Source organism: Diceros bicornis, chromosome 37 (assembly GCF_020826845.1).
Source record: "Diceros bicornis minor isolate mBicDic1 chromosome 37, mDicBic1.mat.cur, whole genome shotgun sequence".
Lineage (NCBI taxonomy): Eukaryota > Metazoa > Chordata > Mammalia > Perissodactyla > Rhinocerotidae > Diceros > Diceros bicornis.
The window spans coordinates 6,176,828-6,201,538 of NC_080776.1; the positions used below are offsets into that span (position 1 = coordinate 6,176,828).

Below are 24,711 nucleotides of genomic sequence, written 5' to 3' on the forward strand. Positions count from 1 at the left end.
GCCTATTTTCAAGATGGCTGCTTCATTCACAAAGAAACTACATTCCAAGTAGGTGTTTGTCTTCTTACCTTATCAGCTCATTCATTCATTAAGAAATATTTATTGAATACCCTCTCTGCCTGTCTCTATTGTAGGCACATGGAATACACTGATTAACAAAACAGACAAAAGTCCCAGCCCTTGAGGGTGCTTCTTTGTATATCTGGCTCAAAACTCGGATAGCTGTAGGTGTCGCTTTGTCTTATTAACAAAGAAAATCAATTCCACAATGACGAAAATATCTTGAGAGACGATTGTACAAACTATCTGAGTAACTATGCTTATGTCACCCCAGAGGAGGAGCTGGTACCTGTTCGGTAATCAATGGAAATTGGCTTGCTGCTGGCTGGGCTGTCCCCTCGGCCAGTGACAGCATAAACGGTGATTGTATAGTCTACTCCAGGTTTAAGGCCACTGATGGTAGCTGTAGACTTGCTGCCAGGCACAGTGAACTCCTGGACAGGGCTACTTCCTCCTGTTGGAAAAGGGGTTAGTTCAAATTGTAAGAGGCCAAGAGATCCTTGGGGATCGATGAGTAAGTGAATTAACACATTGAGAGCAGCATATAAATCACACCTTTGCTATTCCCTTTAAAAAGTGCTATTAACAGGGCCCAAACAGGAAGGAATATTTATTTATGCATGTAGTAAACCTTGATAAGTGTGTAAAAACTGGGAAAAAATTGCAGTTAATGCTATTTTAACATTCGAGCTTTAAAATGTCACTGAGTTGTACATTAACATTAGGAGAGGAAAGAAGGAAAGTCTTCAACCCAGGACTGCATATATCGTGTTCCTTTTTCAAATTTTAATGGAACATATTCATGTTAAATAAAAATTTGAAAGTACAGGAAAATAAAAAGAAGAAAAATACTTATCATTTCACCACTGAGAATATATTTGTGAATTTACAATCCTTTCTTCCTCAGCTCTCCCGCCCCTCCTCTAGTTATTACACAAACAACTTTTTATCTTGATTTTGCCACCAATTATATCACACATATTTTCCATGTATTCTTGGAAAAGACAAGGCTCCATTGAATGGATCTGCCACAGTGTCTTTAATTATGTGTCCACCTTTGGGCTTTCAGGTTCCACACAACAGAATCTGACTTGATCAGAGCGTGGAATATCATTTTACTACCGCACCTGTTTCTCCATAGGTGATCCTGTAATATCTGACTGTGACGGCAGGAGCGTCCCAGCTGATCAACAGGCTGGTGGGGGTTGTGGCAATCACTTCCAGGTCCCTTGGAACATCAGAAACTAGAAAGACATGGGAAAGTTTTCACAACCATAACTTTAAAACGATGCCCACATTCATTCCTTGTTCATTTTCCAGATAATTGCCTTTACGATTCCTTCAAACGATAACATAAATACTATACAAAATTAGCAGAATTAAAAATTATGAACCATTCAAGGTAAGAGGTTAAGGAGACAATTCAAATTATGATAAAATGATTATTTCAAATTTATGGAAAGGTTTTCTCCCCTCAACTTTTTATTTTGAAAAATTTAAAACAACAGAAAAGTTACAAAAATAATATAATGAACACCCATATCCCCTTCCCACAGGTATTTGCTAATTGGTAACATTTGCCACATTTGCTTGTCTCTCTCTCTCTTTGTGTCTGTCTTTTTGTTAGTCCATTTGAGACTAAGATGATGCTTTTCCCCTAAGAACTTCAGCATCTGTCTCCTAAGAACAACAACACTGTTACATTAAAATAATTATGTTTTTAAGGAAACTTTGAAATAGAGTGTTTTCTATATTTTGAATAAAACTTTAGTTACTAGAAATGCATAAATACCTAAATCAGTTGAGAAATTTCTTGGGATAAAGAAATTATCTTCTTTAATATATCCTAAGAAGGAGATTCTCTCCACACACTCTCTCACTTCCCTGTCCATGTCTCATAACCATGATCTATTTTTTAAGGGATGATGATGACTCAGACAACACAAAGCTATTTCACAGAGGATCTGACCTACATAGGAAAGTCCTCCAAGTTTCTTGCAGATCAGAAAACAAGTTACCTGTTGATTGTTGGCCAACCAAGGGAGGACTCTCTTCTCTTCCATTAAGAGCAACAATGCTGACCACGTATTCTGTGCCTGGACTGAGGTTGGTGAGGGTGATGGAATTCCGAGAGGGGGGCACTCGATCTTCTCGAGGTCTTCCACCAGTGTGCTCAGGATGATGGCGAATCCTGTAGCCAGTGATGCTGGCTCGAGGAGCAATCCAATGGACGGTGAAAGAGTTGGCAGTGATATCAGAAAAGTCGATGCCAGTTGGGGAATCGAGACCTGTTTTTCCCACCCAAGGGAGGAAGGGAGAGAGGAAAAAAAAAAAGACACCACCAGCTTAGGAAGTGAGAAAGAAGGTGGAGGAAACTAACATACATCCAACGTTTCTATCCTTTCTTATTCACACAATGAACTGCCATAAACCTCAGGTTATGACGCACTGATTCTAAGCCACACATAAACATCAAAATCATAAATTGACTCAGTTCAAAATGGCCAACTCAACCATTCTTTTCTTTTGCTAAGTAATCTAAGTAATTTATAGGTTTCATTACAGTAGATTTCTGCATCACTATTGAAGATAGGTGTTTAAGATATTCTGGGAATTGATATTTTCAAATGCTTCAGTGTTCAAGTATTCTATGTTTCTATCCTATAAGTGTATCTCTCAAAGTAAGACAAGATCTGCCCACACTCAAGTTAAGTGTTTGGCTCTCAAAGAAGCTTCCTACACTCAATAGGGAATTGATATGTCAACAGGGTGGTAATGATGCCAAACCTAAGGCTCTCTAAAACTAGAATAAGACATCCTGGACAAATTACAATGCAAGTAATTTCTCATCAATCAGGAATTTAGTGCATTGCAAAAAAGTTGACAAGAATTTAGAATTTATCTCAAATTCAAATCACTTAACTTCTCTGGGACTTCCAGCAAATTTTTGTTTTAGTTATACCATTCACTTAGTCCAATCAAATATACACTCAAACCAAACTGAGATATCACAACTTCTTTTTGGAAGCAAGTGAACTATAATAAATAAAATTAATGGCTGTACTAAATTACACTTTTTTAAAGGGAAAAATTAATAGAAGTACTCATATTTAAGAAGGGACATACTATTATGAGATTCAATTCAGCTTCTTTTTTATAGTAAATGAATATTTCATCAAGCAGAAAAAAGAGATAAACTTATAGGCTTAGTAAAGGAGAGGAAATACTTTGATGATAGTGATAGCCTTGGGTCAGACAGTGGACAAAGCTGCCAATGAGAAGGAATGTTCACTGTCTCTAAATAATAGAGATTATGAGATATTATTCTTGGGACATTTTTTAAAAGGACAGACAACAAAGTTTCTGGACTCTTTTCAGTCCTCTCTGGAAGCAGAGAGTATAATCTTAGTGATTGAAAGTCAGGGTAATAGACGAATATGGGGTCCTTTAATTTTTAAGACCAGTGATGAGAAAGTAACGACAAGGCTACAACCACCACCACCACAAAAATGGAGATGTATTTCTAGAAGTAGCATTCCATTTTGCTATTTAAAACTGGTAAGTGAAAGCTACTTGATAAACATATTGCCAACATGACTCACCTGTTTTCTGTCTTCCTCTAAGAGGTGTGCTCTCGTGTTGTTCATAAACACTGGAAACACTGACTAAGTATTCTGTGCCAGGCAGGAGATCTGAAAGGCAAGCAGGACTTATTTTTAAATTGTGCTTGAAAGCATGAAAAATCAAAGCACGCTTGGGACTATTTCAACTGATAAAATATCCAAGAACCCAGTCCTACAGCCTAGTTACACCTAACTGAACGTCGTTACCTGGAGATGGCTGTAATTAGGTGATAAGGAAGGTCACCTTGCCCTGTAGCATCTCTAAGCCCTGCCCCCAATTCTACCTTTGTGAGTGTGACTCAGCCAGATCCGCAATATGATGGAGTTGCTGCCACATAGTGATATTTCTATCATCCACTCAACAGTACGTCTGTTGAGGGCAGATGATGATAATGTCTCTGGCACTGTGGATTATCATTTACTCCTCACAACAACCCTTGGAGGTAGTTTGCTGCCTTTTAAAGCAGCTTTATTCCCATACAATAAACTGCCAATATTTAAAGCGTACAGTTTGACAGGTTGTGACATATGTGTACACTTGTGACACCATCACCACATTCAAGATAATGAACATATCTGTTACCTCCAAAAGTTTGGTTTACAATTACTCCCATTTTACAAAGGAGAAAACTGAGGCATAGAGAAGTTATCTTCTTTGAGGTACTTGCCCAAGGTCATACAGGAGTTGACCCAAGCCAAGACCAGTGGTCTTGACAATGAACTTTTACTGGAAAAGAGTCATACTCCGTAGGGAAAGTGATCAGTTCTGCCATATTAAGGTGAGAGCAGAATACTTAGAAAAAGTTAAATAGACATTACTGGGTATCCTCTTCTCTCATTTTGAGTTACCAAAAAAGGTACAGAGTAAGGTTTCTAATCATTGAACTCTGACCCACTAGACGCCATTGCCCTCCACACCATCTCCCCCTCAGAGTTTCTGCAGAGGCCCCCGCAAGGTTTGGAAAAGACTAGGAGACCAGATGCTTGGAGTCTACTTTCCTCCTGCCTGCTTGGCCAGAGGCAATCTACTTAACCACTGGGGACCTCAGTGCTTACACTGCTTCATCTGTAAGATAGCATAATAATGGCTGTTCTAGGAGGAAATAGTTTCCTTGGGATTTGAGTAGAATCTAGAATAAGACCTTGGAACACATGATGAACACGTGACAGGTCTGTGGCGAAGGAGGACAGACAGTGGTCCTGAAGCAGAGGCTTGTGTTAGGGTAATGCTGTAACTGCCGGTTCCAGAATGCTCCAGGTTCCAGAATGCTCCAGAACAGAGATAACAGCCCCGCTGATATGCAAACATAAGAATGTTCTCGCCCTCAGCCACAAAATGAGAAACCAAGACCGTGGTCACACTGGGCTGCCTTTCATTCTCTACAATACGTTTGAAAATAGAGGATGTTTTCAGACCACCATTTGGTAATATACCTAAATGTGGGCTATTTTTCCCTTACGTAGAAACTTATACTGTTCTTGCATATGTATTTTTCTATTTTAGTGAAAATAATGAAAAGCAACATTTGTGTGAAACACAGCAGCACGTTGCAGCCTACTTTTATTTAATAAACAATGTCTATTTCAAAAGGGTAAAAACTAGAAAGAGATGATTTCCATAAATTATTGTTATTTTAGTGTCAACTGTCTTCTGAGTCTTCAAGCTTCAGAGAAATCCTGCTAACAGACTCTTTTTGAAGTACAAATTAAACTCCTAGCTCTTCTTCAAAACAGCACCCTGATCGATCCTGAGTAATCAGCTGCTGTTTCTAAGTTTTCAAATGTTAAATAGATTACCTGCTGACACTTTAAAAAAATGAGAATAAAACATATATTGACACTATTTTCAATCTTTTTTCTCTCTCTAAACATTTATATTTAGTCATATAATTTCTCTTGACAAACATTTATTTGTATGTGCTTATTTGGAAGCAGAATTTGTTTGAAGTCTTTGAACTTCACTACTGGTGTTTTTCCACTATGATGCTTAAAAAGTTGTAGATATCAAAGACATATTAACAATAAACGATAAACAATGACATCTTTCAAAATTGACAGCTGCTTGTTAGATTCAGAATTTAGTCTGTAATTCTGTTGTAGCTATCTTGATCTTGGTTGGTCCTACCTGAGAATCAGAATTCTTTCCTTATACTCTAGCTTAGTATTTACTGAATAGATACACTTGACCGCTTACTTGTTAAGACCACTGCGTTGTCTGAAGGAGAAATGGACAATTCCGCAACATCGTCCTCATTTTTCACAGGTGAGTAGCGCACCAGGAGGTTGGTCAATTCAATGGATGGTGGTGGGGCCCAGGTGACACGCATAGTGTCTGGACCAACATTGGTGAATCGCAGGTCAGTGGGAGGAGGGACAGCTGGTTTCAAAGAAGAAGGAAGACTAAGTTAATGTAATGTTAACAGTAAAGCTAACAAAAATAGCTGGAAAGGTAAAACCAATACTTCATGCATAAAGGAAACGAATCATAATCATGCAAATAGTCTAATCTAAATCTAATCTAAATCATAGTGAACTACTGTTAAAAATAAAACACTACGTACAGTACTGTTAGGCCCCTTTAACCTTTCTGCCGTCAATATATTTTAAAGAATGATTTTAATCGACTTTCGAATATGTTGATTTTAAGTACATTATTAACACCACTGAAGATGATTTTATCCCAGGCTGAAGAGGCTTAAGTTGCCACACAGCAAAGAAAAACATAGCAGTACTTTCCAGAGAAACACATGCACATAGACAAGAACAGGAGAGTCCTGAATTTCCCCCGACATGAGTTGACTACAGCTACTGGCATAGCTACAATTCCATTCAGTGAATTCTACTTACAAGTGAAAAGGGCTCATGCAAATGGGTTCTCAGAGTGTTCCTTACCATGCAGGGCAGAGAACCTTTATAATGTTGCATGCTTGTCCCCAGACTGTGGTTAAAGAGGAGTTTCTTCACCTCATCATGACAGTCAAATCTAGAATGCTCCACAGTTGCCATTTCTCCTACCTCGAAACCACCCCCTTCCATTCTACTCTAAATTTCAATGGGTTTTGAGTCAGCTACAAAGAAGGATCATGGTAGTTTATCAAAGAGCAGAAGGAGGGGCTTAATGGTACATTTTGGAAGTACATTTCTTATTATTAACTGGTTCATTATACAATTTGATATTAATGTTAGATATTTAAAAACAACTACGGTCTGCAAATTCGATTAACCTTTGCTATTTTCTATTTAATAGATCAGATATCTGTATTTCTCTAGCTTTATACATATTTGTGGTTTAAATGAAAGTATAGTCAAGACTACTTGCATATATCTTCATCCAATCAGTTTAGCATATGCATTCGATTCCTCACCCTTCAGTGCGCCCTCTCTTAATCTTTGGCAAGTTGCTGGCTGTTCCCTGGAAACATCCATATTTAACCAGAGTGACTGGTGGCAGCATGCAACACCATCCATGTCTCAAACACAGAAGTTTTCAAAATTCACCCGTTTGTTGTGTCAGCGTAGTGGGGGCACTCTCTCCGCCATTAATGAGAGTGATAACGCTGATGTCATAGTCAATGCCGGGTTCCAGCCCTGTAACTGTGTAGTATCCTACTGAGGAGTCCACAAAATCTTCAAAAATAGGGATACCTTCTCCTGCTGCAACTACTGTGATGCGATACCCAATAATGGTGGACGAGTTTAGCGGGGTCCACCTCAGGCCGATGCTTGAATCGGTTATATCAACAAAGCTTAGGTCAGTGAGTTGGGGCACCTCTATTGAGTTACAAAGCAAAAGGGGGGGGCAAAAGGAAATAGAGGCAAAAAAGAGGAAAAAATAAAGCAGTGTACATCAGGTTACTAGTGGCAAAATTGACGGAATGTTAAAGCAATGATGGTAATATGCAATCTCTTCCAATGGTAATATGCAAATTATCTGAAATGATTTCCTGAGCATCATGAATAGTTTGCTTCCCTGGGAGAATAAAACAGGTTACAATATTCTTTTAGGGATTTTCTGTCACTTTGAAAATGTTTCTCAACAGTACATTACATTTAAACCTCTCAGGTTCCTAAAAATTATAGGCCTGTTTGAGATGTCAAAACCATTCCTTGCACCTAGACATAATAATATCTGTAGTAAGTATCAGCAAGTCTAAAAAAGTCCAAAACTTTTTTAGTAGGAAAATAAAGCTTGCATTAAGAAGGTTTAAAAAAAAAATGGTTGATGAGTTTTTCTTTTTTTCCCCATACAAAAACTCATGACAACATTGTATCCATAATGCCAATGCATTATGAATGTATGGTGTGAAATGTGCCATTCAAAAGCACGTTCAGGCAGAAGACAGATAAGCCTGAGTCCAAGGCCACTGCCAAATTTTGTTTAATTCATAATTAAAGTTATTTAATTAGCATTAGTAAAAGCATTCTACCAAATAATGCAAAGGGGAACACAATCTGTCCAATGTTTTTATTCTGTCATAATCCAATTTTGGACAATCAACAAACCTATCCCTAGACAGGTCTTTTCAATGTTGTCTTTTAATTCACAAGAAAGAATACCCTGAAGGTATGGCCTTTCTTATGTTTTCTCTCAATTTTTAAACAGAAGGATTAGAAACTGCCAGATGAAGAATTGGATGTGTCAACCAAGTGCTATTTCAAGGCTCACATATGGAGACAAATACTATTTTATAGACAGCTGTTGAAAATTGGTAGAGACTGTAAAATCAGGCACAAACGTACCGATGGGATGCATTTACCATATTACTTTTAGCCTGTCAGTACTGAGTACAGACACATGACATTGTTTTAGTGATATTTCCACGTGAGCGGACAGTACAGGGTTAATGCCATGGTTGTCACTCAATTACATACCCATCGCAACAAACAGCATCCCAGTGAAGCACAGACAGTAAAGCAGTGTTAACAGCAAGCATTTTCCCAAATAGTTGCTTTGACTTCATGGTTTTGGAGAGTGTGGTTGAGGGGTCAGAATTAAATCCCAAATATATCTGACACACTCAACCACCTAGGGATTAAGATATTAATCCCCCCTCTTATTGAAACTGCCACTCTGAGGATAAACAGCTTATTCTTCCATTACCTGGGATGATGGTATCAGAGATAGGGGCACTTTCCTTGTCATCTTTGACAGCGTAAACACTGACATTGTACTCCAGGCCAGGACTCAGGTTTTCGAAAGTGCAGGAACTCTGATCTGCATGGACCACTTCTTCCAAAGAATATCCTTGTTGGCCATTTGTAGGAGTGGTGCTAATTCTATAACCAGTAATGTCTGGAGAAAACAGAAAGGAAGACGGTACTGCATGGAGCATCTGCAGTCCAGAGCATACTAAACTAGACTCCAATGATGGCCCCACGAAGGGGAATGGGGAACAGACTCGGCATTTACTGACGACTCTACTGTCATTCAGTGCTCACAACAACCCTTCAGGGCAGGTATTAATCTCCTCAGCTCAAAGAAAACCTTGGAAAGGGGAAGTGATTGCCAAAGGCTTTTCTGTCTCCAAATTCCACGCCCTTCTACCACCCTCTTCCTTAACGGACCATCTGCAGGACAGCTGAGGAATATTCCATTTTACCTGCTTAGTATGGAATGGTTCTCAACCTTAGGCACATTCCCCAAAGCAGACTCTCCTAATTTACGAGGTCTGAACCTATGAGATTTACAGGAAGGGAATAAGGAAAAGGAGAAAGAGTGAAAAACTAAAGTGGCTATACTTATTCTAGAGAGAGAATATTAACTGCTGAAGACTTCAAGGATCATAGAAATTCGGCAGAAAGAGGGTTGAGGGGGAGGAGAGAGATATTCATATTAAAACAGTGATGACTAGAGATCTGCAGAGACAAACTAAAAGTAAAATGAGAAAGTATATTTAAGTTAAACTTACTAAAGGGCAAGGAAATGACAGTGTTATTTTGTCATTAGGAACAGGGTGAACACTGAAGTATATACCAGGAAATCCAACCAGATGGGCAATAAATGTTTAGGTCATTATATGTGTTAGTGACCATCCAGATAGGGGGCTAGACCATCCATTCAGACCAAATATGAATGATCCAGCTTCCAACAAGCACGAAACGTGCCAACTAAAAGTTTCAAATTTAGAGTAATTTGTCTGGAAATAGCATAGCTTTGGCTTAAACAATGTTTCCACAGATGATGACAACTTTCCCCAAATCACTCTACTTCAGAGGGGGATTAAAAAGGATATTTTGAGCTAGTTTCATTGTGTGTGACTGCACATATTGATCAGATTTAGAGATAATTGCCTTAGCTGTGTGCCCAAGCAAAGGTAAGAAACTCTTCAAAAAATTACAGTAAAATTAGAAATAGTGAGATAATAAACTAGATATAGCCCTTAAATTAAGAAATATAGCAGTTATGGATGCAATCAACATTAGTTGGAACTTGTTTTTGTCTAATTTAGAATTTTCTCAATAATGAGTATCATGATATTTCATCAGTGATTCCCCCAATATTAAATGATTACATTTTAGTTAACATTTCTCATTTAAAGAGACTTTCATGTGGGCTTGGCAAAGGCCAGGAATTTCTCCTGTCATTGCCATGGTACATCATGCTGCTTGAATATTGCTATAGGTGTCTTTACACATTTTAGGATTTTATAAATAATTTTCAATATGTGTTCACAAAGAGTTTAGACAAAAGCTTCATTTAAAGCTTTAAAAATAGTCATGGAACTTCATTTAGCCAAATTTCTCAGTATTGAATATAAATAAAACAAACAAACAAGATCCAAATATGTGATATTGGGTGTGAGAATAAGTCTGAAAACTTATGTTACACTCCCAGTTCTGTAACATTTAAAATTTGTGACTACGGGTAATTCCATTTTTTCTGAGTCTCAGTTTCCTCATTCTGTAAAATGGAGGTCATTCCACCCTTAGATTTTTGTGGTGCAACTCGTGACAAAAATATTTGTAAAACTTCATTGACTAATAAACAGAATCTATGATAACTCACAAAAGGAAAACTATATAGTACAACTTCAGCCATTTGCTTGGCAATTTTGAATGCCAATGAGCAAAAGGCACCTTCCAGAATGCTTTTCTTCATGATTCCCTACAACTGGATAAGGAATGTTCTGTTCTCTTTCCTGATTTAAATAAACATGCAGTAAAACCCCCTACATGTCGCTCTATGATGTACACTCATGGACTCCTGTATTTTTTATGGAGAGCTGGTTACTTAGAATTTTGACCTTATCTTTCTCTGAAAGGAACATAGTTTCTAAAACGTCTGTCTTGGGAAGGTATTGCATGTACTTGCCCTCTGATACATCCCAGGCTTACCTGGGGTGGTGCTCCTCTCCCAGGAGACCGTGAGCACCCCAGTGTCGGGGTTTGCCTCCAGGTGCAAGTTCGTTGGTGGAGACAATGCTATGCAGAAAGAAAATTTTAAATTAAAAGTTAAAGCTAACACAAAGCACTGGATTTCTGGAATGTTTCTCTCTCTCCCTCCCTCCTTCCCTTCCTTCCAGGAATTAATAAAGATATAGAAGTTGTACTATGAAACCATGGTGGACAGCAATTCTCTGAGAGATTTTTTTTACAATGAATGATTTTGCGACACTATTGAAATTCTTTCTGTCTTACCAGTTCATAAATATTTCCGACATGGAAAGAACACTTCTGATGCCACAGAATACATGACAGGAGTTGAACTTGTCACTCCAAATTTAGAAATAGCTAGTAATATATGTAGGGATGGGATCTTTCCCCTGTGCCGTTACCATAAGCAAAAATTGATACTGATTTCAGCTATTTTTCAAAAGTGGAACAGTTTAAAAAACTGAAAAAAAAGGGGCAAAGAACTCCTCTTACGTGTCACCACTTTCCTCACAATCGGCGCGTCTCTCTCCTGCCCGTCTCTCAGAACTGAGATGGTGTAAACGTATTCCACGCCTGGAGTCAGGCCAGATACCACGATGCTCCCTGAGTCTGAAGTCACTTCTCGCGGTGCTTCCCCTCCCTGGCTTGGTCGTACACCCAGCTAGAAGAAGAAAAGCAAAATAAACACCTAGGACAAATACTGCCAGAGCCAAGTTACTGCTGAGAGGTTGTGGTTATGCTTCGTATAATGTGAGCTCCTCAGGAAGGCACACTGTGCTTTCAGCAGGGAATGAGTTGGGGCCTTCCTTCAGCTCTTTTAGATACCTTAGCTGGAAATTCTCTGAATGGGGGGTGGGGGGTGGGGCGAAATCAAGGAGGTATCCTCCGAAACACTGCATTAAGGTGGCTTGTGATGGAAGGTTCCAGAGAAATGTCATTACCTACTGTGTTGCTGGATAAATAATCTCCTGGTATAAACCAGAGGCACACAGGGGCTTTGGGCCACATGGCAGTTCATTTCTATTTTCTTTTTGCTGGAAGAAATCCTCTAGGTCTCTCTCCAGTCAGTTAACATTCAATTTAAAAGTAACAGACCCTGTAACTCTTTGTACTTCAAAAACACTCCTTTTGAAGAAGTATATTCATAGCTTCAACTACAGGGTGATATATTACAAAAGAAGAATTAAAATGAATGTGCCTATAATTTTTAATCTTTTCAATATTTTATTTCAAAAATTTAGGTCATGTTGTGTCATCAAGCAGTGTTCAACTCTAGAGACATTCTTCCTCACTATAAGGCCTCTGAAACTCAGAATGACACTATTAAGGGAAATTTAAAGGTATATTAAATCTTCAAAAAGGATTTCTCTGTATTTAAGTAGCATAATCATTGATATGGCCATTTGCTTATTTCAAAAAAGAAATGACCTTTGGCATATTTTTTTAAACAATCATGGGGATTTAGTCTTGATTTCCAATTATAATAAATATTTCTCTCCCCACAATCTAAATGCCAAAGAAAAGAATTCTTTTAAACATATTCATTTGCATTCATCACTTTCCTAATATCATTACTTTAAAGAACGTGAATCCGGCCATCTACAGGGAAGACCTTCATCTTAACTTCTATTAAGAGATTCACCCAAGGGGCTTTGAACAGGTTGAGATGAAACCGATTGGATGAAAATGTGGTTATTAAGCGACTCTGAGTTTAACTGGTCTCCCTAAATTGGTTTTCTTGAACTTGTTGACATCCATTTAGAACAACACAACAAATAGTGTTTCTCTATGTATTTTCAAATGTAATTCCCTGGGGGAAAGGATGGAGAAACTAAGATAACAACTAACAGTTCCACACTAACGTTTCACCGTTTGTAAAGCATTTTCACTGCCTCGGTCCATCCTTCGAGCAATTCAGTGAGCCAGAAGCACCGTTATGCCCTGACAACGTGGTCAGACAGGTGTGAACAGAAGCAGGCACAAAACCCAAGTCTCTTGACTCCTGAACATCCTGTTTCTACCACATCCAGAAACATGAGGGCACCTCAGGGCTCTGTCACCAGAGATTAGGGACACCTGCAATTTACCTTAAAACCAATCCTCGGAGCAGGCGTCCATGTGATCACAATGGTGGTCTCAGTCACCTCTGTGTTGTATGGTGGAATGGAGCCCAGAGATTGCACTGTGAAAGGGAATCAACACACGTGTTCAAACCTTGGAATCACAGGCGATTGCACAGAACGTAGATAGCAAGTATTTTTATCAAGAACCTCAGTTTAATCAGCTAGTGGATCCAGGATGTAACACATGTTTCCTCACTGGGTGAGAATTGAGAGCAGGTCAGCATCTCTCAGCCTTTCATGTGCCACACAAATCACCTGAGACCTGGCTAAAACGCGGGTTCTGATTCTGTAAATTCACCAGGGGACTAGGTCGTTAGCATTTGTGTAATGCTGATGCTACCAGTCCATGAATCGTACTTGAGTAACAAGGGATTAGAAGAGCTCAGAGGACTCTTTCAACACCTTGGACTCTATGATTTGTGTCTTTTCATCATGTTTGGGATTTGAGTTTGATGACAATAAATTTCCCCATATCGTCAGTATAAAATCTCATATAAAATGTAAAATTAGTCACCAAACACTGATTATCATTCTGCTTCTTAATCATTAATTTGAGAACAATGGTTAAATTATAGATAGTGATCTAAAAATAGCTTTATGCTGAATTATTCCATAAGGATGGCCAATTATTTTTGGTTGCAAAAGAAATGCCATTTAAAAATTAAACAAAATTTGCCACCATGAATGCACTTATAAATTCTAAAGATTCTTTCCCTAAATATGTGATTACTCATTCAGATTAATCATATTGCACAAGTTTAGTATTTTGCCACTGGAATTAGGAATTATAATAAAAGTTTATTTCGTATCTCCTAGCATCCTGATATTATTATTTCTCTTAGTGAAAATATTACTTTAAAGAAACAAGAAAAGAAAGGAAGAGAAAGAATATGTGTACACAAAGTTAAGACAGACATTTTCAACAATCCCACGAACCTTATTTAGAATTTCTAAGATATAATTGGCTGAACAACTAAATCTTGTAGGAAGGGGAATAAGCATTTTAATAACTGGCTGCTACGGGAAAAATGAGGTCTCAGAAGCAAAGACATTTGAGTAGAGTGTGCCAAATTCAAGGGTTTCAAGTGTGTTCATAGCCCTGGTCACATGTTTGATGTCTTCACAATTCCTTCCTCTTTACGTCCCAGCCAAATTCTGTGCCCACTGGGAAAATACCTATTAAATGCATTTATACTAAATTATGAATGGCTGATGAGACAAAGATTTATCCTCCAGAGTTATATAAACGGAGAAGAAAAGTGTTAAGACTCTAGTCATTACTCACTTCTGGTCAATTATTTTTTCTTTGTTATGTGGGAATTTAGGCCTAGCGTTGCAATTCTACCACTTTTTTCAGTCTTGATTTTAATGTGCAATTTAAAAACTGTGGGAAAAAGTAAAATATATGTGTGGGCCTCTTTGCAATGGCTACTCTAATGGCTGAACTGAAGTAGCACTGGTTTGGTGAGCTGTTTCATAAGTATGTTGTTATTTTGATGGCGTTTTCAGGGGAACTAGGATGAGTGACCTGTGATGCCTTCCCAGAGCCTCTGAAATCATGCACAACTTGGCTGCTGCTGACTTTGCCATAATGCCATCGCCAGCCCTGTGTGACCACGTTCATGGCCACAAGAAAGAATTCAGAGAGCCGTCAGCTTCTTTCACTGAACATCTGTGAAAGCCACAACTTTTTCACAAATTACATTCTCCTCAGTCATCTTGGGCTTTAAGATTGGGTGTTTTCTATTGCTTGAGCCAGCCAGCTAGAATCTTCCCAAGTTTAAGACGATGCTCTCTGCCTGGGAAGACCATTACAGGAAAATCTCCAAACCACAAACCCACGAACTGATGTCAAACAAAGGATGTGACTGTAAGTATGAGCTACGGGTTCTGGCAGTCTTGTTAGATGAAGAACAGCCTGGTTGTTAAAGAAATAAAATTTGCCCTATTTATAAAAGAGTAAGCTGACTTTTCCCCAGAAACAGCTTTCCACCAGCCTCACACATTGGCTCTTAAGAATTTAACACAAGTTATAAAACCCAGAAAAGTTATTCCCAGAATTCAGCTTGGTAAGACGGTAAAAAGCAACAAAAACTTAAAGCAACTTTAAAAATATGCAAGCCCTGCTGATGTTTACAGCCTCAGAGAGTCCTTGAAGTTCAAACGAAGTCGTAGAATTCCCTGCTTACGTGGGTTTATTTCGATCTAAGCTTGGTTGAGCTGTTTTCGTTCTCACTCATTCTTTAGTTAACCGTCTATTCAACAAATATTTTTTGAAAATACACTGTGCGCAGTGCACTATGTTAACCTTTAAAATTAGTTTTGACTAGGGGCCGGCCCGGTGGCTCAAGCGGTTAAGTTCTCGCGATCAGCTGCGGCGGCCTGGGGTTTGCCAGTTCGGATCCCGGGCGCACACCGAAGCACCGCTCGTCAAGCCATGCTGTGGCGGCATCCCATATAAAGTGGAGGAAGATGGGCATGGATGTTAGCCCAGGGCCAGTCTTCCTCAGCAAAACAAGAGGAGGATTGGCAGATGTTAGCTCAGGGCCGATCTTCCTCACAAAGAAAAACAAATTAGTTTTGACTATCCATACTTTAAGTCAAATAGAATTATATTTTGTATAAATGTATTGTGCAGAGCATAAAACAACATATATGTATCCAACATATCAGTCTCCAAAAGTACTTGAAGTAGTCTATATTGACCCACTCCACTCCACTTAATTATTGTTAGATCATTAAAAATGTTTTTTCTTTATAATAGGCACTCTATCCAACATAGGAAATGACATAAAATACATCTCATGTTAAGGAGTAAAAAAAGATAATATGTAGAATCATATGTGGTTAATAAAAGACTAAATCTATTGAAATATCAATTCTAATGCAGTGACGGGCATCCATAAGAAACAAATTATTTACAAGAAATACAAAGACACTGATTTCACCTTAACAGATTTTAAAGTATCTTAGTACCATGTAAGATAAAATAGCAAAATTTAAAGGTTAACTTACAAATAAAAAGCAGATTTTACTTGCTTATGATTAGCAGTTACTTAGGAAAAAAGACTTCACTAGCCAAACTTCATAAACCAAATTTAAATGGAAACAAATTTTTGGTAAATTACATGCATTCCTACAGGGAAAAGTTTATAGAGAATTTACTTTGGGAAATAAATTCGAAAGTTATTTACAAACTAAGCTTATATTCAGTTTTTGAATGCTTTTTAACATCTGTATTTTAAACTTAGCCAAAGAGTAAGATTTGTTGAAAGATTTTAGAAAATTGTAAACTAGTTCATAGTTGCAATATATGCTGAAAAAAGCGTTATGTTAAGTGCTTCTGCAATTCAAAACGCTGAGGTAAAACTAACAAATATTGCTCAGGTAGAAATAAGGTGTCTCATAATTCTTTGTAATGTAAATGAAATGTCTCTAATAGAAATCAGTTTATGAATACAGGCCTTTATTGTGATGTAAATACGTTATGAGATTTAAGGCCACTTCCTGTAAAACTCTAAGCAAAAAACAGACATGACCAAAAACTATTGTCAGTACTTTGCCCCCTGTGGAATTTCAAGAGTAATTTGAGGAAAAAAAGAAAAGCTATTCTGTTCTGCAGAAGTACTTTAATCTGCTGCAGTCAACACTCATAAAGAAATCATTTCTTTGGCTTCTTGTTCTGTTGGTTTCTATTCAATTGGTAGATGTTTTTATTCTACATTGACTGCTATCATTCGATACTAAAAGTATTAGGGTGTAGACATAGGTGCTGATTTTTTCTTGCCTTCACTAGCATTTGGTAAACTCATTAATACGATAGCATTCAATTTTCAAATAACTGAGTGCTTTAAACTGTTTTACTCAAAGTGCCGGTCCCAAAGAAAATAAGGAGCTTGGCAACATACGTAGTTTAACGCACTGCTTCCTTCATCGAGAAAATCCTGCTTCAAAAACTGATCTGCTGAACCAAATAGTCAGCTTCATGATTTACCTTCTGGCACAAGCTCCTTATTGTCTAGTAACAAACAGTTCATGGACCAGCCACTGGTCCACGGACCACAGTTTGAGCATCAGGGCTTTAAATCTCTTTTTTATCATTTATTATATATTTGAATCTCTTGTACTAAGTTTTTTAAGTTAACTTTTTAAAAATGGACGAAGAGCAGAGAATGTAAATATAGTTAAGAATTTACGACATCCCTAAGAAAAGACATTTAAATTTTGGCTTACGGGTACTAAAGACTCCAGTGGCTTTGGGGCTCTGCTGGTTGCCTTTTACAGCCACGAGGCTCACGGTGTACTCAGACCCAGGCTGCAGGTTCCTCAGCGGGTACTGCGAGGCAGAGGGCCCCACGTTGTACTGCTTGGGCTGGCCTCCCCGGGTTAGGCCCACGGTCAGTCGGTACCCGGCTATCCGGGCCCGAGGTGGCGTCCAGGTCACTACGACAGTCGTGTCAGTTTCATTGATAAACCGAAGGTTGGTGGGAGCATCCAATTCTAGAAAAAAAGATGAAACATGTCAGGAAATATTGAAACCTCAATAATCATTGTACCGAAGTTCTCAAGCTTGGCTGAACTTTCTAAGTTTTCTCTTCTCAAGGTTCAACCCAAGTAAGAGTCAAAACCTTGGAAAAATTGAGCCAGTAAGATTGAGTGCTACACAGAACTTTGCAAAACTCTGTGTCAGTCATGAGAAATTGCTGACCTTTCTGTTTAACTTTGATTCTGTGGAATCAAAGTTTTCCAGCCTGACTTTCCCATCGTCTTCCAATATTATTCTAACATTAAAGAGATGGCATAAAAAAAACTCCAAAACACACACTTGTGAATGCCACCATTTTCTCTGCTCTGAGCCAAATATGTTAAGAAAAGAGGAATAAGACCACTAAGATGAAGGCAAGAAGGAAGCTCCATATGAACCAAAAGTAACATTCCCTGTATTTATTGAATGAATGGTCCTTTGCTGGAGAAATCAACATTATTTTCACATGATTCAGATTGGGCAATAATTATAAAATATATTCAGAACCTCAGAGTCATGGTAGGACACAGGTGAGTTTGCACTATTGAAAAGAATCACATAAATTGTGAGTTTTGTTCTTTAGTAAGACAACTAGAAATTTCCCTGCAGTAATTTAAAACACTTAGAGAGGAAATGTTTAAGAGAGAGTCAAGTATAATAATTGGAAGCATGGGCTTTGGGGTCTAAAAGACATAGGTCTATGTCAATCCAGCTCCATCATTTCCTGGATCTGTGACTGTACAAGTTGCAGAATTTTTTATAAGCCTCAGTTTCTTCACGTCTCTAATAGGGATTAGCAAGACCTTCCTCATTAGGTCAAAATGAGGATTAAATATGAGGAAAATGCTTATAAACAACGGAGCAGAGGACCTGGTGCCTAATAAGCACTAAATGTTCAAGCAATTACTATTTGTGAATAATTCTGCTCTAAAGTGCTGAGGGCCTACAGTTGAAGTCTGATCTACATATATTTATTTACACGAAAATGCACTTAAGTTTTCAATCCATGTCTCCATCGGCAAAGAAAATTGGGTTCTCTTAAGTTCTCTCTTACTGCCATTCCACTGGCACATGTATTTGGGAAATGGGTTACCATTTTGCATCCATGGAGCTTCTCTGAGTTTTGTTTTCAAGTTTAATGCACTTTATGTTAGCTGAGTATTTTCCCATTTCTAATTGCAAACCCAGGAGTAAACGGTATGCTGCACATTCACAAGCTGGAAGCAATGGTGGAGAATTTGGGGTGGAGGTAGAGCGAGGAGCAGGACGTACTGGTCGTCTGTTCTGCTGTCAGTGGTTTGCTTTCCCTCCCGTGGTTCACAGCGAAGACTTTGAAGTGATAGGTCACCCCTGGGGACAGCCCGGTGACTTCCGCAAAGGTGTTCCTGCTGATGGGCAGCCTCTGCCCGTGCTCCCCAGGCAGGTTGACGGGGAGCACGTCCACGCGGTAACCGGTCACCGCACTCTCAGGGGGGGTCCACATGATGGTGATCTTCACGTCTGTCACCTCCACAAACTGCAGGTCCCGGGGAGGGGGAACTTTATCTGACAGACAAGAGCCAACAGGTCATTCACAATTCCTACTGAAGATTATTTTTAGAAAGCCTGTTTCCCGGGTGTGTATAAGGCAATTCATAGAGCCTCTTATTCTAGAGCAATGCTAAATTTTGTCTCTTAACCAGAGAATATACTTTTGCTAATATTTTCATGGTTCAGTCATACTGCTTCCACATGATATTTGAAGCTTTTATCTAAAATATGTAGGCAAGCAGATGAGTTTGCAACATATGAGGTGTCTCATGGAGGGGTTTAAAAGGAACATACAAAAAAACAAAATAAAAAACCCTTATTGTGACAACCAAAAAAAAGTGGTTTTCATTTTACTGAATCATTTTCTAATACTTAAAAGCAACAGATGAACTGACCCTTAAGTTTCTGGGGAAAAATACAAAGACTTTGTGGTGTCAGTTTTTGATCAGGAAGGCCAATAGCCAACTTTGAGAAGTTACTTTGTAGTGAGGACATTTCAGCCAAATTTCAAAAGTTTAGGGATAAAATCATCTATAAAATTACTTGCATATAGAAACTGTTGACAGAGACAAAGCAACCCTCCCACAGAGACAATTATTCTTTCATCTTCCACTTCTGGTCCTCCCCATCAGGCTAACGGAATGAACACAATCCAAAGATGGTTTTATTCCTCCAACAAAAGGGGGGTTAAAGATGTTACCTTGTATAGGAAGTGTCTTTAAGTTACCTGAACGTGGGACGCCAGTGGTTTCTTGTTGGATGAAAACGGGGGTACTTTCTTGATTCTCTTCCACGGCATAGATGGTGATGTTATACTGAACCCCAGGTTGCAAGTCACTGAGCGTGACGGAGTTGGCAGTTTCAGGCAGGTTGAGTTCTGTGCTACTCCCTTCTACTGATGGTGAATACACGATTCTGTATCCTGCAGATTCATGAGAGAGAAGCAGGACACACTTTTATGAAACAGAGGTTTAAAAAGTCATAAATCCCGCTTTCCCAATAGCCCTTAGCATCATGCTTGATTAATTAAGGACCAGTGATTCTTTTTGACTCTTTCCATGTTGCCACTTCTTATAAGGACTATTCAGTGCAAAGATAAAATAAGAATAGCCATGCAAAACTCTTTAATAATGAATATCATCCTTAAAGACCCAAAATCCTTAATAAATGTCTATTGGAGAAGCCGTGAGGTGAAGATATTCATGCTAAACTGATTTCTTCTCTTTGAGCTCTTGACAATGGAAGCAATTAATGAAGCACCCTGAGCACAGAGTTGTCTAGTGCTGTGTCTTTTAGGAACTTCAGAAACAGCTGAGTCACCTAATGAGCTAAGAAGGCAACTCAGCTCCCTCTTTGAGATTGTTAGAGTGAGGTTTTCAGAAAAATTACCCCTCTTCTAACCATGGGAATGCCTGGTTTAATTAGTCAATGAGCTAGCCTTAGAGGTTTTGTGTGTGTGTTTGTGTGTGTGCGTGTAAAGGGATGATAAAATGGATTTGAGGGAGAATGATCCGTAAGAAAGTAGGGCTGTAAGACTTGAAAATAATCACATTCTTAATTAATATTACATACACACACACACATAGGCACACACACACACAGATCCCTACCCTAGTCTAGTAATTAGATAGGAGATTTAAGTGATATGCCACTCCACAGATCAGAATCCGTTCCTTCACATCTTATGCCATCAAGGTGAACATGGCAGCCAAGAAGAGGAAGCTAAGCTGACCTGTGATGGGTGCCTGTGGTCTGCTCCAGCGAACAACAATCGAGGTGTCATCAACTCGGTCCACGGTAGGGTCGGGAGGGGCATCAGGCGCTAACAAAGAAAGAAAGGAAGAAATGAAGCAACAGTCAGGAAATATTGCTATAGGTCTGCTTCACACACAAAAAGATTCTTGTCACACCGCGGAGTACACACCTACCTGTTGTTTGTGAAGTAGACAGGATCAAACTCTGCTCTCCTTCCTCAGATATCTGATAGACATTTACAATGTATTTTCGGCCGGGGAGCAGGTCAGGGATGTTCACGGAAGTGGCCGTGCTTGGAAGATCTTGGAAATAAAAGGGAAAGGTTACTCATCAGAGCACACTGATCCCTCAAATGACTCCACAGCCTAGGAGAAGGACATCTGAAAAATTATATATTTGTGGGGGACGGGGTAAAACTACAAGGAAATATACTATGGATAATCAGTAATTATCAAGGCACTATGGGATAATTTTTCTTCTTTTTTTCTCCATTTTCCAAATATTTTCTCTAAAGATGTATAATTTTTGTACTCCATCCCCGAATTTGCAAACATAGTCCTCTGTGGCTGGAAGTCAGGGTAGTGGTTATGGGTGGGAGATGATGGGGAGTAGGGTAAGAGGGATGTTCTTTTTCTTGATCTGGGTTCTTGTCAAGCGGGTGCATTCACTTTATAAAAATTCATTGAGCTCTAGTTTATGATCTGTGCACTTTCCAGTATGTATTTTATTCTACAATAAAGTTTTTACAAGTCCCCTAAACATGAGAATTTGAAAAGCGTGAATGAGGGTACTGGATATCCCCAAAAGCTAACATTTTCCACTGCAGTCCTCATACTGGCAATTACTTCCACACAGAAAACACTTTTGTTGCATGGACCTGCACCCAGGCAAACGCATAACGCAGCAGACGTCGGGGACCAGGGAAATGTGAGCACGGCTCAGGAAAAACCCAGCTCAGTTCTAGAAAGGGCCAGTCCTTCTCTTTCCTCATACTGGAGGGTCCTTTGTTCAGTCTGAGCTGTCAACTAGTTCCTAACCTCATAGACCACCTGCCTGGATGCCCTCTCCTAAGCCGGGTCTACCACCAGCCACTCAAAATCTGTCATGACAACACATTTATAGCTCACCAAGGTACTGTGGTTCATCTCCCTCCTCACTCAGCTCATATTCCACACGGAATCCTGAAACAGTGTCCGAAGCTGAGACCCACGAGACCACGAAGCTGCTGGCAGTGATTTCAGTCACAGATTCAGAAGTGGCCACAACGGGGGAAAAGGGTGTTGTCTCTCCCGTCACAGTGTTGCCTAGAGAGTCACAGAAAGGGTAAAGAGAGCCTTCAGCCATTGGGAAAATTGACTATCATTGTCTGTAGAATATCATTTTTTTTTTTAAATATAGGTGGCACCCATGGAATAATATGAATGGAGAAGAAAAGCACTTTCTGAGGCGAGCTAGCTCTGGGAAATGCAGGCACAGACATGAGGCTGCTGGGGTACGTACTGGTCACCGCTGGGCTCGTGCTGGTGGTGGTGAAGTCAAAGCGTGTCACTTCTCTGTGGCCGTATTGCTGGACACTGATGAGCTGCCCCTCATACACCACACCTGGTGTCAGGCCTTTGATGGTGTACGAGTTTAAGTGGCCTGGAATGGTGGCTTCCTTCCAACGGCCTGGAGCATTTTTCTAAAAATTTAAATTAAAAAAAAAACACACAAGTATTCACAAGGATGAACATTCAGAGATGATGTGGAGTAATCTTCAAAGAAGAATGAGGGACCTATGCAGTCTCATCATGGAGGAAAATCATGGAAAATCGGAATCAGAATAGGGACCTGAAGCAGAATTTGTTAATATTAATAATAATAATTATTATAGCTAATATTTATGGAGAGCTTACTATGTCCCACATTCTCGGTATTTTACTCGCATGCTCCCATTTAATCTTCATCTCCCCCTTCCTCCAAGTTAATGGTATTATTGTCCCCATTTTACAGGTGGAGAAACAGAGTTGTGTGGCATGCCCAAGGTTACACAGTCCTAGGTGCTGGGTACCTTCCTTTTTGCCAGATTAATTATTTAATATCAGCAACATAATATGACGAACTCAAGTTTTTCCTCTCTCAATTTTTTCATTTCTACAATGAACAGAGATATATTCCTCTCTGAAGTGGGGAAAGCCATATCTTCTATCTTTCACTTGGAGGGATACAGTTCAAGTTTCTTGCCTTGCAGAAAACAGTCAAAGACATAATACAGCTTCATGACTCAGCTCCTGGGGCCATCACATACAAGGTTTGGCTGGTCTGGTTTTATGACTCATTCTTAAATATGAACTACCCCACCAAAAGTGGTTAGCCAACTTTGGGCAAGACTGCAGAAGAATGCGACTTTGGTTTATTCAATCTTTGCTTCCAGTTTACATTTTCATATCCTGTCCAACTTCATTAATATGCCATGGCTCACAAAACTCATTGGAATAAAATGTGTGGAAAAGAAACGCCCTTACTGCAAACAAGATGAGATCTTTTTAAGTTGTAAACATTCTAAACTAATGTCAGTCAAAATACATTTTTAATGCCCAATGATTTTTAGAAATTATCCAATCAACCAGTTCCTCAGTAATTCAGATACTCAAGTGTCCATTCATATTTTTGAAATAAATGAAAATGATCCTAGTACTCTTTAAATTTAAATTTTAACTCAAATATACTGTGAAAAAAATTTTAAATCAGGCATTACAATTAGCTCAGATTTCGTGATAAACCTTTTATTCGATGTAAATTTATTTGATTGACTATTAGAAGAAAATATTAGAAAGTTAACTCTCATGTGACATACATTAAGGAAAAACCTGAAAAAAAATTTTTGAGAGTAGATGAGAATTTAATGCTTGTAAACATTACAAATTGTAGACATAAGTTGTAAATGACACAGTGTCATTGGGGATGGGAGAAGAGACCCAAGTCAGATGTCTCAGCAGACTTGAAATTTTTTAATTGTTAAAAATCTCAAAGAAATTCATCATTGCCACTCTTTGAGCACTTTCCAATTTAATATACATTTTATACCTACTTGTAAATGTCCCTTATTATAGTGGTCTCACATAATAGTTCAGAGTCAAGTTTAAAACAAATAAAATTGGTGATGAGATGAAAAGATAAGATACAAGAAGGTGTTGGAGGGAAAAATAGATTGATTCTGTGGACTAACATCACCAGGTGCAAAGTTCTGCAAGTGGCTACTCAATATACCACAGACATTACAAAAGAAGGTAAAAAAGAAAAAGAATAATTTCAACAGCTTGAATTTTCCCTAAAGAGTTTAAATACAACTGCATAAGTTGGTGAAACATTTTGTTTTGTTTTACATTGTTTTTAATTGCTAGAATTCAATAGTTGTAATTAAAAATGGACATTTTTCTCCTACGTTTAAAATAGTGTTTCTCAAATTATGAGTCATGAATTTTGGAGATATAGCAGGGCAGGTCTGAGAGGCTAAGAGAAACTGAAGCTTAATAGACCCATATCCTCTTTCGTATGATTTCTTCAATTTCTAGACCCTTATTACTAGAAAATTACTAGGTTCATTCTGTAAATAAACCTACTATCATCTCTCATCTATACTTCTTTCTTATCATCTTTCTCTTCTATCTAAATAACTTCAGAGGATCAAAATTTAAGCAATGATCACTTAAAAAGTGAACCAAAAGACAAAGATATGAAT

General features: G+C 38.6%; 1 protein-coding gene across 2 annotated transcripts in view; it reads right to left on the reverse strand.

The window, feature by feature from the left end:
• Positions 1 to 24,711, reverse strand: part of FN1 (fibronectin 1) — a 66,505-nt gene that overhangs the window by 20,497 nt on the left and 21,297 nt on the right. Inside the window, exons 14-30 of one of the 2 annotated variants that reach the window (XM_058532953.1) lie at positions 22,491 to 22,671; positions 22,118 to 22,294; positions 21,164 to 21,292; positions 20,968 to 21,057; positions 19,963 to 20,157; positions 18,978 to 19,250; positions 17,414 to 17,680; positions 13,145 to 13,239; positions 11,550 to 11,718; positions 11,019 to 11,105; positions 8,785 to 8,976; positions 7,182 to 7,454; positions 5,878 to 6,060; positions 3,663 to 3,752; positions 2,079 to 2,348; positions 1,188 to 1,304; positions 350 to 514 (exon numbers count right to left, since the gene is read on the reverse strand). In XM_058532953.1, the coding sequence (XP_058388936.1) occupies positions 350 to 514; positions 1,188 to 1,304; positions 2,079 to 2,348; positions 3,663 to 3,752; positions 5,878 to 6,060; positions 7,182 to 7,454; positions 8,785 to 8,976; positions 11,019 to 11,105; positions 11,550 to 11,718; positions 13,145 to 13,239; positions 17,414 to 17,680; positions 18,978 to 19,250; positions 19,963 to 20,157; positions 20,968 to 21,057; positions 21,164 to 21,292; positions 22,118 to 22,294; positions 22,491 to 22,671 (2,953 nt within the window). The remainder of the gene's footprint in view (positions 1 to 349; positions 515 to 1,187; positions 1,305 to 2,078; positions 2,349 to 3,662; positions 3,753 to 5,877; positions 6,061 to 7,181; positions 7,455 to 8,784; positions 8,977 to 11,018; positions 11,106 to 11,549; positions 11,719 to 13,144; positions 13,240 to 17,413; positions 17,681 to 18,977; positions 19,251 to 19,962; positions 20,158 to 20,967; positions 21,058 to 21,163; positions 21,293 to 22,117; positions 22,295 to 22,490; positions 22,672 to 24,711) is intronic. The other variant, XM_058532954.1, reaches the window with a different exon arrangement.